General features: G+C 43.3%; 1 protein-coding gene across 4 annotated transcripts in view; it reads right to left on the bottom strand.

Annotated features, from left to right (window-relative positions):
* PRIM2 (DNA primase subunit 2) overlaps positions 1 to 15,405 on the bottom strand; it is a 1,274,342-nt gene that overhangs the window by 601,290 nt on the left and 657,647 nt on the right. For all 4 annotated transcript variants that reach the window (XM_078647995.1, XM_078647996.1, XM_078647994.1 and 1 more), the window contains one exon: positions 7,302 to 7,487. In XM_078647995.1, the coding sequence (XP_078504121.1) occupies positions 7,302 to 7,487 (186 nt within the window). The remainder of the gene's footprint in view (positions 1 to 7,301; positions 7,488 to 15,405) is intronic.

The raw sequence follows: 15,405 nt of genomic DNA, 5'->3' as shown, positions 1-15,405 counted from the left end.
AGCATTTACGCGTGTTTAGCTGGTACACACACTTCAGTGAACATTAACGCATGGCGTGCACACAAGGTACATTTCAGTTTGTTAGAGCACACTAGCTTTGTAGGCACCTTGTGTCTGGAATTATTAATTCATTCAATTATGATAGCAGTTAGGTTGTCGGGGGGAGATTTAAGATTGGGGCTCAAGCACATGGTACATTTTTAACTTACTAGTTATTGTTTGTTTTATGTATTGATTTGTTTTACATGAGATTTGTATATTTATTTTAGTGTTATTTTTAGCCTTCTCCAGTGTTATATGTAAATGAAGGATGGATCGTAGGTATAAGTAAAACATTTAAAGTAGTGCAATAGGACTCTGAATTGGATATTTTGGTGATCTCTGTTAGAAATGCATTGGGTTTAATCTTTAACTTAACATCAAGCTTTAAGGAAGGGTGAATCCCCAGTTGCTGTGCTAAAGGCCTTGATAGGCATTCGGTGAACAAGGAGTATGACACTTTCATTATATATAAGCATCAAATGATTATGTAGCAATACTTGGAAATAATAGGATGGATTTAAATAAAGAAGAAAGTTAATCAAATTTGTTGGAGAAATTCCTTTTAGCAGTGCAATCTGGTGTGGAACCTGACAAGGCTCCATCATCATTTCTAACTTTCTAAAAGGGGCATTTTCAGAATTGCAACTGAAAATCCGACTTTACTATTAAAGATGACTTTAAATGATCATTTCTTAGACGGCAAACATTAAAAAATCCTACCTGCTTCCAATCAAAGGTTATTGCTTGATAAATATAATGAGAACTCAATGTCATTCTAGGGGATAGGTTGCAGTAGTGAAAAAAACACATTTGTGTGTTTTTTCCTACTAGGACATGTAAAACTTGAACACACATGTCCAACCTTTTTCATTACAATTATCCCTGCCCTATGGGCTATCTTGGCCTACCTTTGCGGTGACTTATGCGTTTTAAAAAAGAACTTTTACGTCTGAAAGGGTTTTGTTTTGCCAATTTGAATTTACTGTTTAAATCTGTAGGAGAGTATGATGCTCTCTCTACATTTAAGTTGATCCTTAAATCCAGCTACAATGGCAGACCTGAGACATGTTTATAAAGGTTACTTAAGCAGGTGGTACAATAAGTGCTGCAGAACCACTAGGAACATTTAATTTACAGGCTCTCTGAGTACATTTAGTACCACTTTACTAGGGACTTACAAGTAAATTAAATATGCCAATCAGTGTAAGAATGTTACAATGTTTAAAGTGGTTAACACAAGCACTTTAGCAGTGGTCAAGTGCACAGAATCCTGAAATCACACAAAAACGATTAAAAAAAAAGGAGGAGCAGAAGCAAAAAGTTTGAAGGTGACCATGAGAGGCAGGCAGGTCCAACGTAAATCAGTATATTATGACTAATTACCATTTTCCTTGGAGCAAGTAAACCATGTAAATCACTACAGTTACTGTCATAAGTTTACAAGCAAAATATGCCTTGCCCAGATGTCATGGTTGTCGAGATTTTAAATGGTCTCCATTACCTGCAACCATATACACGCCAGAACAAGATAAACAAAACCAATCATGTATACCTACACCGTGCAAGTTTAATCAAATGTGGCATCACCAACCACAACTCATTGCCAACTGCCACCCAACCAGAGACAGAACACAATACCCAGAACATGTAGCAGGAGGACTCTGAACTTGGTTCGCAATGTAAATCACAACGTACTGTACTGAGAAACACCCCAGTAAACCATCAAAACCTTAATCTTTTTGATATTTGATCATTCCATCCCGCATCCAGTCTCTGTAATATACTCACTGGGCTTAACAATTGAGAATGCTCACTCTCTAGCCTCTCACCTAAACCAGCTAACCAAATCACAGACAACTCCTACTTACAAACCTTAAAAAGGACATGATCTGATCATCTCCATACTAATCTGTAGAATTGTGTTCTGGCAGGCATTCCCCACTAGTCCATGGGCCTGCTGAAAGCAACATTTCACACTACACATGGACTCTTCCCAACATCACGAAAGTTCAACCACATTTCACCAATTCAGAAAGGTCTAGATTAGCATCCTTCCACTAGCTGCTGGTATCCTATTTAAAGCATGCTGCATGGCATATACTATCGTCTCCAGAAAAACCCTCATCTCTGTCTAACTTCCAGTCTACAGAGGCCAAAGAGGTCTGAGAAACAAGCACTCTTTCCAGCTGGATACTCTAAAATGTAAAACAACTTAGGACTAGAAAACAACCCTTCTCAGGGACTGCAGCAAGTTTATGGAACTCTCATAAGAACTAGGGGAGAACAAGATTCTGCCAGCATGGTCTACATTACATCTTCTGCTGGGCACGATCCGGACTCTTACTAGAACACAGTCTGAATTCAAAACATTTATTCAAATGTGGGTGGTCTAATAATAACCGCACACAAACTATCGCAACACTCCTTTACACATACCCAGAACTGAGTTCTTGTAATTTATCGTAGCTATACCCCTTTTAACATCCTCCGCCTAACATTGTGAAGGACTTTAACACACATGCGAGTTCAAACAACATCCCATGCTGAAAATTAAGCTCATACTCTCCAAAAGAATAGACCTTAAGGGTTCTATTTTAGTTTTAATAAAAAACACATTGCTCCTCTGTTCCTAGGTGCATCCGTTAAACACACATTCTCACTGAATAGCAGAATGACAATAATTGAAAAAAGTTAGTTGAAAATAATGAAAATTATTTTTTTAGACATATGGTGAAATTCTAGAATAAAAAGATTCAGCTACAATAGCAACAAAAAATGTCAGGTTGGTTCTAGTTCATAGCAGACCACGTGGGAGTTTATTATGAAACAGGGTCCCTTCACCCTCCAGTTCAGCCCATGTAATTAAGGGACATTCTGCTTTACTGGAGCAAAGCTTTTCACAACTACATTGGTGACAATTTTATCTTGCATAGAGATGTATTAAGACAAAGCTCTGGTAGGTTGCAGGGACCAACTGTACAGCTCCCTTTTCAGCTTAACTACCATTCATCTATGCACAGCTACCAATTTCAAGATGTCTAACGTAATTGTTCTTGGCTTCATCTCCCATGGTTTGTATCTTGTTGGCGTGGGGACACTGGTAAGGGTAACATCCCTCCTATTTTCAAATAGCTCAAAAATCTTTCTGCCTTATTTTGAGCTTTCTCCTTATGATCTCTACACCACCATCACTGTGTTCCATGTGGAGTTTAGGCAAAAAAAATGTCCTTTGAGAATTAGCTGTTTGTGATCCCTATGCTTTTCATACAACTGGTGATTAAGAGGTTTTGCAAAGTTGGTGAGCCCGGAAGACTCAGATTTCGCAGTAGCCTGTGGAAGGTCAATAAGCTTTGGCATTCTATTTCCATTTTTTTTTTTTGCCCACTCAAGTCGTTCTTTTTGGGATACTGACTGTAATGGGGGGGCGGTGGGAGGGAAAGAGAGGGGGTGAGGGGGTGAGTGAGAGAGTGAGAGAGTGAGAGAGTGAGAGGCCGACATTGCATAGTAATAATTCTTCATTTCTACCTAAGTGAGTGTTGGATTTTCAGATGAATCATACTGTTAGATTTGGGGGTCTCTAGTTGGCAGAGGTAGGTACCTTTGACCAAATAGGCACCCTTGCGTCTAGTCAGGGTAAGGGGCTAAACTCCTAAAATAACTCTTGCTCACCCCCTTGGTAGCTTGGCACGTGCAGACAGGCTTATCTCAGAGGCAGTGTGTAAAGCATTTGACAACACTACAGATGGGCACCACACAAGTTGTAGTATAAAAATAAGTATTTTTATATAGACTTAACACAAGACCACAAACAGAAATCCACAATACTGTACTTCAAAAATGGTAGAATTAGCTCAGTTCTCTCAAGATGTAAAATCAACACTGAGTTCAAGGTACCTTAGGATGTGTAACGCGATACAACGAAAGTGTTGCAGGGAAGGTGATGCATTGGTTCCTTACACGCAAGAACAGTGATGTGTCTGGTCCCTACTGATGCGTAGGGGATGCGTCTGTTCTCCTCGGCGTGGGGAGGCGATGCGTCGGTTTCTTACTGCGCTTCCGTGGCGATGCGACCTGCAGCGCCGTGATGAGATGAAGATACAGTGCTATGAAACAAAAATTGTGTCTTCTCTTGGTTGCGACACGATGCGTGCACGCCAGACGGCCGTGTAGCGACTCAACGATTCTTCTGAGCCGCGACAGGCCCTACGACACGCTTCCCAGTGATGCGGCAGAGTCTGATGCGACGTCGATCCTCTTCTCCGGCGATGCGAGGCGCTTTGGCGATGTGATGCGACAGCTACAGCGGCAGCAACACGCTTCTCCGTTGGTGCGGCGGCGGCGTCTGATGCGACGTCGATCCTCTTCTCCGGCGATGCGACAACCGCGGCAGTGACACGCTTCTTCTTTGTGAGTCGCGCTTCTCCTTGCGTCACACAGTCCCTCAGAAAGCCCAACACAACAGCAGGCCCTTCCAAAAAAACTCTTAGGGAGCTGGTAGGTGAAGTCTGTTGTCCCTGAGACTTCAGCAGGAGGCAAGCTCTATCTCAAGCCCTTGGAGATCCTTCACAAGCTGATGAAAGTACACAACGTTATTCTCTCCTTTCTTTGGCAGTCAGGCAACCACTGCAGGCCAATCCCCCAAGCAGCACTTCAGCTTAGGGCTAGTCTCTCCTCAGTCTCTCTGGTTTCTCTCCTCAGCAAAGGTCTCTTCTTGTTTCCCAAAAGTGGTCTAACGTTCTGGGGTCTGGGTTTCCCCTTTTATACACATATTCTCTTTGTTCTCTGAAGGCAGAGAGGCCTTTGCCTAGTCCAAACCAGTTCTGGTCAGTCCTGGAGCACTCTGTTCACAGGACTCCTTTCCTTTCACAGTGCAGGGACATCAGATGAACCACAGGAGGTGGAGCCAGCATTGTGGAGGAAAGGCACAGCCCTATTCAGGTCCCAGGTGCAACTCCTCCCTTTAATCTACATGCAGATCTCTCTATTCAGCCCTGTCCTGACTCACCCTGTCTCCTGGAATCCGCCAGCCCCTGTCACTCAAACTCCAGACAAGGAATACACAACCTAGCAGAGGCAGGCTTGGATGGTTAGACAAGAAAATACCTACTTTCTAAAAGTGGTATTTTCAAACACAGAATATTAAAACCAACTTCACTAAAAGATGCATTTTATCATTCTGAGTTCAGGCATACTAAACTCGAATTTCTACCCTGAGTCAGTTAGGATTATAAGATGTAATAATCAAACTGGCCATTCTGGCCTATGGGAAACAGGTAGCCTTGCAATAGTGAAACACCTGCAATGCAGCCTGCCATTGGGCCTACCATAGGGGTGACTAATCTGCAGAAAAGAAAAGCTTTAGGGACTGGCAAGTGGGTGCACTTGCCCAGTCAACATGGCAGTACCAGACTGTACACAGGCTCTACAATGGCAGACCTGAGACACACTTTACAGGCTGCTTCTGTGGGTGGCACAACCAGTGCTGCAAGCCCACCAGCAGCATTTGATTTACCAGTCCTGGGCACCCACAGCGCACTGTACTACGGTCTGGTCCTAAAACCAACAAAAACAGGTCAGACAAAATACAGGAGGAAGGCAAAAAGTTCAGGGATGACCCTGCAAAAAGGGCCAAGTCCAACACATACCATTAAATTACCAACTGTTCCGCCCCCTCCCCCCCCCCCCCCCCAAGTTTTCCACTCCAGGTGAACGATTCCTACACTCAGATATTATAAGAGATCTTAAGTTTTATCACCATCAAACGAAGGAGATACGTAAATCTCAACAACGTTTTGTCAACTATTGTCAAATCATATAGGGATGTTCTATCGCAAAGAAAGCTATTGCTAGATAGTTTTATGTATTACTACTTGCCACCAGCTAGCAAATACAGCCTTTCAAGGCAAGCCCAAGACGCACTTTACAAGAGCTGAAGCTGCATCCATCGTATCCCTGCCGCCCTATATGTTTGAACCCTAAGTTCTCAATAACTACTGAACAGATTTACAACAATTTACATTCCGGACCAAAATGTAGCTTTCAGTCAAATTTGGTGTTATTCCGTTCAGACATTTCTGCGGTATCGCTGTTCAATTTTCCTATAAAAAAAATTGTGCGGGGCAACGTGTTCTGGGCCCCTCTTTTTCCTCGCCCGCCTTCAGATGGATCACCCAGAAACTTTCCAAGAAGGATCTTAAGTGGGTAAACGTTTTGGGGGAATGCTTCGGCAAACTGTGCCAAAGTTATTACCAAAGAAAAAAAAAAGTCCTATGGAAACATGGCCCAAAATAACCACCACTGGATAAAATATATCCATACATTACATTCACAGCTTTCTTGCAGCAGTGTTAACTGCATTGTACTACATCTACACTCGCGCTGAGCCACCGCTCTTTATGCTAGGCTTGCTAACTCGTTCACCTGAAGCCAAAGAAATGAGTAGGCTAAGTGAGCTAAACTTTGAAGACCTATTACCTGAAGCAAGGATTGCTAAGGAAACCCACCATTCTCTTTCAAATTGCTTGAGATACCCTAAACCTGCGTGCTGCACAGAATCATCTAATTTACTCACACCTTGAATACTACTGAGAAGAAACGGAATCGAATTAGAGAACAATTCAGCCGCAAGGCACTCAAAATGGTCTTCACACATAACGTAATCTAATGCCTGAAGGTTAAGTAGAAAATAACAGGAAATCATTATCAATTGCATACGTAGACTATTTTTGTTCTGACGACCACAATCAGTAAATGTAAATCACAGAGAAAAGCAGTAGTTTGCTGGAAGCAAGCATTCATTCATGTGTTCCGCACGAACGGCCAGCAAACAAATACACAGTGTTCTGTGTAGAGGTAGTTCCTTTGGTCTAAAAACCCGTATAGAAGACTGGGATAATAAATCCAGAATTGTTTGAGTAACAAGCCTCAAAGTCCAAAGGCAAAATTCCCAATGTCAGAGAAAATATACTAAGGGGGCGATATGTTACACTAGAAATCAGGCGGATACAGGAACGCTAAATATTTCTTATTTTATAAAATTATCATACACACAAGAAGAAATGCCAAATGAGTGTGTTTGTATTCGTGTAAGTCTTGGCTGGCAACCTGACGTACATTGGACTGATTTTACATAACATGCAAATAAAACACAAGATGGCAAAGACGGGTAATCACCTACAACATAACATTGTCTTTATCGTCCATTTATTTCACCCTTCTTATGCAGACAAAGCAACAATTTTCCAAAGAACGCTCCTTACCTTTTCAGCATCAACTTTCCCTTTCATGAATTCTAATTTCCAAAACTGCAGAGCCTGGTCCAGGGTTAGACCAATGCCCTTAAGAAACAATCCATACTGCATGCGGCCTCCATGGCGAAGATGGTGGTTGTCACGCAGGGATTTGTGCAACTGACGCATACAGAGAGGAAACGATGCTGCAGAGAGCTGCAAGGGAGAAAAAGAATAAATAATCTGTCTTTACGTATTTAATTAACCTAGAGTAAATAGGAAGGCGTGCACGTGGATTTTATATCAATTTATATTCACATTTGGGAAAACATAACGGTAAACAACCACCATCAAATGCCGACAGAACCAATTGTTATCCAGTCTCTGCACACGGGGTAAAGGCACGGCAACCACGCACAGAGTTCAGCAAAGGCTGACAACCATTTTTACAAAGTTTAACAGGCATATGGGCACTCATGTACACAAGCCAGTAACAACAAGCATTTACAATGCAACGGTCTCGCCTTTGCCAAAGTTAGAGCTATTGGCATTTAAATGACAACATTTTTATTTATGTGTTGGTTTTGCAAACAGATAAATGAATGGCATTGTCATTTACAGTGTCAATAGCTTAATCTCTCGCAAATGCGAGACCTATTGCATTTGCACCCACACACACAGAGACTCCCTCAAACACACACACACAGAGCCACCCACACACACATACAGAGCCACCCACACAGAGTCATTCACATAGAGCCCCCCCCACACACACACAGAGCCACACACACACAGAGCCACTCACACAGAGCCACCTACAAAACAAGCATTTGCAATGCATAAGGTCTCGCATTAGGAAAGTTTGAGCTATTGGTATTGTAAATGACACATTTGTTATATATGTGTTGGTTTTGAAAATAGCAAAAATAATAGCTTTGTCATTTACAATGCCAATAGTTATAACTTGTGACACCTATAGCATTTGTAATGCAATATGTGTTGTATTCACGTGACTTAGATGTATTGATATTACAAATAACAATGGCTTTGAATTTTTTTAATAATTAACCACTTGGATGCTAGGCATCTTGCGCCGCTTCAATGTAATTTCCATTTAAATCAATGGAAACTCCATGACGAGTTACCCTTGTCATTAGCACTGAAGGGGTTAATACTTAAATAAAAGTTATTGTAATTTATAATGGCAATAGCTTAAACTTTTGTAAATAACTTTTCTGAAGAATATGTTCAGTGTATTTTATTGTGACGAAAATCCAAGAACAGAAGTGAAATATTAACATCTTTTTGTTACATTTGTAATAAAGCTTGAAACATTGAGAGATCATATTTGACCCAGTTGTTGGTAAATGGTTGCACAGATTGATGCTGTGGTGGGGCTGAGAGATGTTGTGGTGGCGACTAGTGATGCTGTGGCATTCAATGATCCTGTGGTAGCGCATAGTGATGTTGTTGTGGTAGCGCATAGTGATGTTGTTGTGCCCCTTAGTGATGCCGTGGTGATGCGATAGATAGAGTGAGTGGGATAGATAGATAGAGTGAGTGGGATAGATAGATAGAGGGAGGGGGATAGAGAGATTGAGTGAGCGAGATAGATAGGTAGATAGATAGATAGGAGTGAGGGCGATAGATAGCTAGACAGATAGATAGAGTGATGGCGATCAGTATCTAAATAAGTAGATAGAATGAGGGCGATAGATCGATAGAAAGATAGATAGAGTGAGGGCGATAGATAGATAGCGTGAGGGCGATAGATAGATTGATAGAGTTAGGGCGATAGATAGATAGAGTGAGGGCGATAGATAGAGTGAGGGCGATAGATAGCGTGAGGGCGATAGATAGCGTGAGGGCGATAGATAGAGTGAGGGCGATAGATAGCGTGAGGGTGATAGAGTGAGGGCGATAAGATAGAGTGAGGCCGATAGATAGACAGATAGAGTGAGGGCGATTAGATAGATAGACTGAGGCCGATAGATAGAGTGAGGGCGATAGATCGATAGACAGATAGAGTGAGGGCGATAGATAGATAGATAGTTGTGTGTGTGGTTGTGTGTGGTTGTGGTTGTGTGTGTGGTTGTGGTTATGTGTGCGTGGTTGTGTGTGTGTGGTTGTGTGTGTGTGCTTGTGTGTGTTATGCTTTGTTTTTCTATGTTTTGTTATGCTATGTTTTGTTGTGTTTGGTATGCTATGTTTTGCTAGGCTATGATATGTTTTGTTTTGTTATGCTATGCTATGTTTTGTTATGTTATGTTTTGTTATGCTATGCAATGTTTTGTTTTGCTATTCTATGCTTTGTTATGCTATGCTATGTTTTTTTGCTATCCTATGCTTTGTTTTGTTATGCTATGCAATGCTTTGTTGTGTTTGTTATGCTATTCTTTGTTATGCTATGTTGTGTTGTGTTGTGTTTTGCTATGCTATGCTTTGTTTTGCTATGCTATGTTTTGTTATGCTATGTTTTGTTATGCTATGTTTTGTTATGCTATGTTTTGTTATGCTATGCTTTGTTATGCTTTGTTATGCTATGCTCTGTTTTGCTATGCTATGCTTTGTTTTGCTATGCTATGTTTTGTTGTGTTTGATATGCTATGTTTTGCTATGCTATTATATGTTTTGCTATGCTATGTTTTGTTATGCCATGTTGTGTTATGCCATGTTTTGTTAGGCTATGTTTTGTTTTGCTATCCTATGCTTTGTTTTGTTATGCTATGCTCGGTTTAGTTTTGCTATCCTATGCTATGTTGTGTTATGCTATGCTATTTTGTGTTTTGTTATGTTATGCTATGCTATGTTTTGTTATGCTATGCTTTGTTATGCTTTGTTATGCTATGCTATCTTTTGCTATGCTATGCTTTGTTTTGCTATGCTATGTTTTGTTGTGTTTGATATGCTATGTTTTGCTATGCTATTATATGTTTTGTTATGCCATGTTTTGTTATGCCATGTTTTGTTAGGCTATGTTTTGTTTTGCTATCCTATGCTTTGTTTTGTTATCCTATGCTATGTTGTGTTTTGTTATGCTATGCTATGTTGTGTTTTGTTATGCTATGCTATGTTGTGTTTTGTTATGCTATGCTATGTTGTGTTTTGTTATGCAATGTTTTGTTATGCTATGCTATGTTTTGTTGTGTTTGTTATGCTATGCTTTGTTATGCTATGCTATGTTGTGTTGTGTTTTGCTATGCTATGCTTTGTTTTGCTATGCTATGTTTTGTTGTGTTGTGTTATGCTATTTTTTGTTATGCTATTTTTTGTTGTGCTTTATTACGCTATGCTTGGTTATGCTGTGCTTGGTTATGCTGTGCTTGGTTATGCTGTGCTTGGTTGTGCTATGCTTGGTTGGGCTGTGCTTGGTTGGGCTGTGCTTGGTTGGGCTGTGCTTGGTTGGGCTGTGCTTGGTTGTGCTGTGCTTGGTTGTGCTGTGCTTGGTTGTGCTGTGCTGTGCTGTGCTGTGCTGTGCTGTGTTTTGCTGTGCTGTGCTGTGTTTTGCTGTGCTGTGTTTTGCTGTGCTGTGTTTTGCTGTGCTTGCTGTGTTTTGCTGTGCTGTGTTTTGCTGTGCTGTGCTGTGCTGTGTTTTGCTGTGCTGTGTTTTACTGTGCTGTGCTTTGCTGTGCTGTGTTTTGCTGTGCTGTGTTTTGCTGTGCTTTGCTTTGCTGTGCTGTGTTTTGCTGTGTTTTGCTGTGCTGTGTTTTGCTGTGTTTTGCTGTGCTGTGCGGTGTTTTGCTGTGCTGTGCTTTGCTGTGTTTTGCTGTGCTGTGCTGTGTTTTGCTGTGCTGTGTGTTGCTATGCTGTGCTGTGTTTTGCTGTGCTGTGCTGTGCTTTGCTGTGCTGTGTTTTGCTGTGCTGTGTTGTGCTGTGCTGTGCTGTGCTGTGCTGTGCTGTGTTGTGCTGTGCTGTGTTGTGTTGTGCTGTGCTGTGCTGTGTTGTGCTGTGCTGTGCTTTGCTGTGCTGTGTTTTGCTGTGTTGTGCTGTGCTGTGTTGTGTTGTGCTGTGCTGTGTTGTGTTGTGCTGTGTTTTGCTGTGCTGTGCTGTGCTGTGTTGTGCTGTGTTTTGCTGTGCTGTGCTTTGCTGTCCTGTCCTGTCCTGTGCTGTGCTTTGCTGTGCTGTGCTGTGCTGTGTTGTGTTGTGTTTTGCTGTGTTGTGTTTTGCTGTGCTGTGTTGTGTTGTGCTGTGTTTTGCTGTGCTGTGCTGTGTTGTGTTTTGCTGTGCTGTGTTTTGCTGTGCTGTGTTGTGTTTTGCTGTGCTGTGCTGTGTTGTGTTGTGTTTTGCTGTGATGTGCTGTGTTGTGTTTTGCTGTACTGTGCTGTGTTGTGTTTTGCTGTGCTGTGTTGTGTTGTGTTTTGCTGTGCTGGTAAGGGTATGTGAGGGTGTGTGTGAGGGGGTGTGAAGGTGAGGGTGTGAGGGTGAGGAGGTGTCTGAGGGTGATGAGGTGTGTGAGGGGTGAGGGGGTGAGGGCGTGAGGGTTGTGTTGTGTTGTGTTTTGCTGTGCTGTGTTGTGCTGTGCTGTGTTTTGCTGTGCTGTGCTGTGTTTTGCTGTGCTGTGTTTTGCTGTGCTGTGCTGTGTTTTGCTGTGCTGTGTTGTGTTTTGCTGTGCTGTGTTTTGCTGTGCTGTGCTGTGTTTTGCTGTGTTTTGCTGTGTTGTGCTGTGCTGTGTTGTGTTTTGCTGTGCTGTGTTGTGTTTTGCTGTGCTGTGTTTTGCTGTGCTGTGCTGTGTTTTGCTGTGTTTTGCTGTGTTGTGCTGTGCTGTGCTGTGTTTTGCTGTGCTGTGTTGTGCTGTGTTGTGTTGTGTTGTGCTGTGCTGTGTTTTGCTGTGCTTTGCTGTGCTGTCCTGTGCTGTGTTTTGATGTGCTGTGCTGTGTTGTGTTGTGTTTTGCTGTGCTGTGTTGTGCTGTGTTTTGCTGTGCTGTGCTTTGCTGTGCTGACCTGTGCTGTGCTGTGTTTTGCTGTGCTGTGTTGTGTTGTGTTTTGCTGTGCTGTGCTGTGTTGTGTTTTGCTGTACTGTGCTGTGTTGTGTTTTGCTGTGCTGTGCTGTGTTTTGCTGTGCTGTGCTGTGCTTTGCTGTGCTGTGTTGTGTTGTGTTTTGCTGTGCTGGTAAGGGTATGTGAGGGTGTGTGTGAGGGGGTGTGAGGGTGAGGAGGTGTGTGAGGGTGATGAGGTGTGTGAGGGGTGAGGGGGTGAGGGCGTGAGGGTTGTGTTGTGTTGTGTTTTGCTGTGCTGTGTTGTGCTGTGCTGTGTTTTGCTGTGCTGTGCTGTGTTTTGCTGTGCTGTGCTGTGTTGTGTTTTGCTGTGCTGTGCTGTGCTGTGTTGTGTTGTGTTTTGCTGTGCTGTGCTTTGCTGTGCTGTGTTGTGTTGTGTTTTGCTGTGCTGTGCTTTGCTGTGCTGTGTTGTGCTGTGTTTTGCTGTGTTGTGCTGTGCTGTGTTTTGCTGTGCTGTGTTGTGCTGTGCTGTGTTGTGCTGTGCTGTGTTGTGTTGTGCTGTGTTTTGCTGTGCTGTGTTTTGCTGTGCTTTGCTGTGCTGTCCTGTGCTGTGTTTTGCTGTGCTGTGTTGTGTTGTGTTTTGCTGTGCTGTGTTGTGCTGTGTTTTGCTGTGCTGTGCTGTCCTGTGCTGTGCTTTGCTGTGCTGTGCTGTGTTGTGTTGTGTTTTGCTTTGCTGTGTTGTGCTGTGTTTTGCTGTGCTGTGCTGCGTTGTGCTGTGCTGTGTTGTGTTTTGCTGTGCTGTGCTGTGTTGTGTTTTGCTCTGTTGTGCTGTGTTGTGTTTTGTTGTGCTGTGCTGTGTTTTGCTGTGCTGTGTTGTGTTGTGTTTTGCTGTGCTGTGTTGTGTTGTGTTTTGCTGTGCTGTGCTGTGTTGTGTTTTGCTGTGCTGTGCTGTGTTTTGCTGTGCTGTGCTGTGTTGTGTTTTGCTGTGTTGTGTTTTGCTGTGCTGTGCTGTGTTGTGTTTTGCTGTGCTGTGTTGTGTTGTGTTTTGCTGTGCTGGTAAGGGTATGTGAGGGTGTGTGTGAGGGGGTGTGAAGGTGAGGGTGTGAGGGTGAGGAGGTGTGTGAGGGTGAGGAGGTGTGTGAGGGGTGAGGGGGTGAGGGTGAGTGTCTCAATGAATGTCACTGCTTCGCCTTCTTTGAAAATGTTCAGTGCTGCAAATAGAGCATGCCGCCGTAATTATCACAGCATGAGGCCCCAAAGTGATAATTATCACAGCATGCAGAGAGCCGCCCCACGCTGCTGGAGCACTCAACTGCACATTAATTATAGTTGAGTGCTCCAGCAGCCTGGGGCGCCTGTTGACATGCTGTGATAAGTGGGTCTCATGCTGTGATAATTGTTGCAGCGCCTGAGGAAGTGGAGACTCCTGCTGGGATAATTGGTCTTGTGGCGCCTCAGGAAGTAGAGTTTCATGCTGGGATAATTGGTCTGGCGGGCTTGCAGCGCCTGACGTCCAACAAACATGCACAAGCTGCTCAACCTTGAGGCTCGTTCACAGACCTGGGTCGGCTCGTTCCCAGCTCTGTGTCGGGCTCGTTCACAGCTGCTACTCCCTTGACAGGGAGCAAGGCGGCTATAGAACTCGCTGGCGGGAGCGCTTCGCGCTCCAACGCCAGGCGAGCCCTAAAAAGCTACCCACAGAGCCCCACACAGAACCCCCCCACACACACACAGAGCCCCCCCCCACAGTCAACTAGCTCAGTGTGTACTGTAAAATTACGACATGTACATTGAAAAACAGTTGAGAAGTCTCTTGTCCTGGCACGCAACATGCCACCCACACCGCAGCTTATCGCTGATGAAATATTTCCAATCGAGAGCTTTAAAATCCAAAGGCTGGCACGAGGATCGTCTTATGGGGCTATGCAATAAAACGAAGAGGTAGTAAATCTGTAGTTGGGTCTCCTTTCATTACCCTCAACGTACCCGTTCTTCATGTCTGCCTCCAGGAGCCTGCCATAGCCGCCGAAGCAGCGCTGGATGTCCTTCTCCCGAACCTGGTAGCTTAATCTGCCAATGTAGATGCGCGGCATCCTGGATTAAAGAAAAGCTTTGAGCTCTATGTATAACTTAGCACGTCCAGGCAGCTCGTCCGCTTCCCAGCCTCCGCAGCCAGTAAGAAAACGACACAATAGCCTTGCAGCGTGTTTTACTGCGACGTCTGACATCACACCCAGACTGAAGTAACGTATCACGCAGTGAGCCCTAACTAGAGACGTGAAAATAGGACGGTCTTATTGATTATGCCGCGTACCCATTCCAATCTACATATTAAAAATGTACCGTGTTTTGTTCGTTTCCACGTAGCTAGTCGCTGAACCCAAAATGTATTAAAGCATCCAAAAGATAATATAGGGCGCCAGCTTTATCGTAGTTTTTCAGAAAAATATTTTATATTGTCTTCAGAGGTACTGTTACTATAGGCTATTATGCATCTGAAAAATAAAGAATCACAGTTCCTAGTGAAGTCTGAAGATATCTTTTTTTGTTTGTTCTTAATTTCCTTTTGCACAGTGGCGATTTCACTATTGATACGAGGCCGCATTCTAATCGGCTGTTTCCTTGGCGTATCTTTTCCATTTTAATAGCCGCCAAACTGAACTGGAATTTGGCGCATGCGTATATACCTTCCCAAATCGCGGTTCGGACGAGACTATGAGTGGGGTATGTTACTAGTTCCTCGTAATATTCAGACCCATGTGTGAACTATTTACACGTAGGTTAGAATTACGAGTTTAAATGTTTATTTATTTATGCGTTTTCAGATTGCGCGACCTTTACCCGAAGGTGACAGCTTTAAAATAGAACCAGTTACATTACATAAGGACTTCACATGAAACCCTGCGCCAGACGGAAAAAAACACAATTACAAAAATGTTTCCTGGTGAAAGCCTCAAGATAAAATGCGGGTGCATTTACAAAAAGCAAGAGAGGAGCCTCCACACGACCACGTTTCTCCGAGGCGAGGCAGAAATGCCTCGGAGAAACGCAGCCTCATTTTGGAATTCGGGGGAGTGTTTTCTTTCTCTCCTCTTCCCATTGGCTGGAAGGTAAAATTCCAGCCAATGGGAAGAGGAGAGAAAGAAAGTTAAAAACACACCCCCCAATCCCAAAAAGACGGGGCTTGAACGGAGTGACGC

This window comes from Lissotriton helveticus, chromosome 6, assembly GCF_964261635.1.
Source record: "Lissotriton helveticus chromosome 6, aLisHel1.1, whole genome shotgun sequence".
Lineage (NCBI taxonomy): Eukaryota > Metazoa > Chordata > Amphibia > Caudata > Salamandridae > Lissotriton > Lissotriton helveticus.
This window is presented reverse-complemented; position numbering and strand designations above follow the sequence as displayed.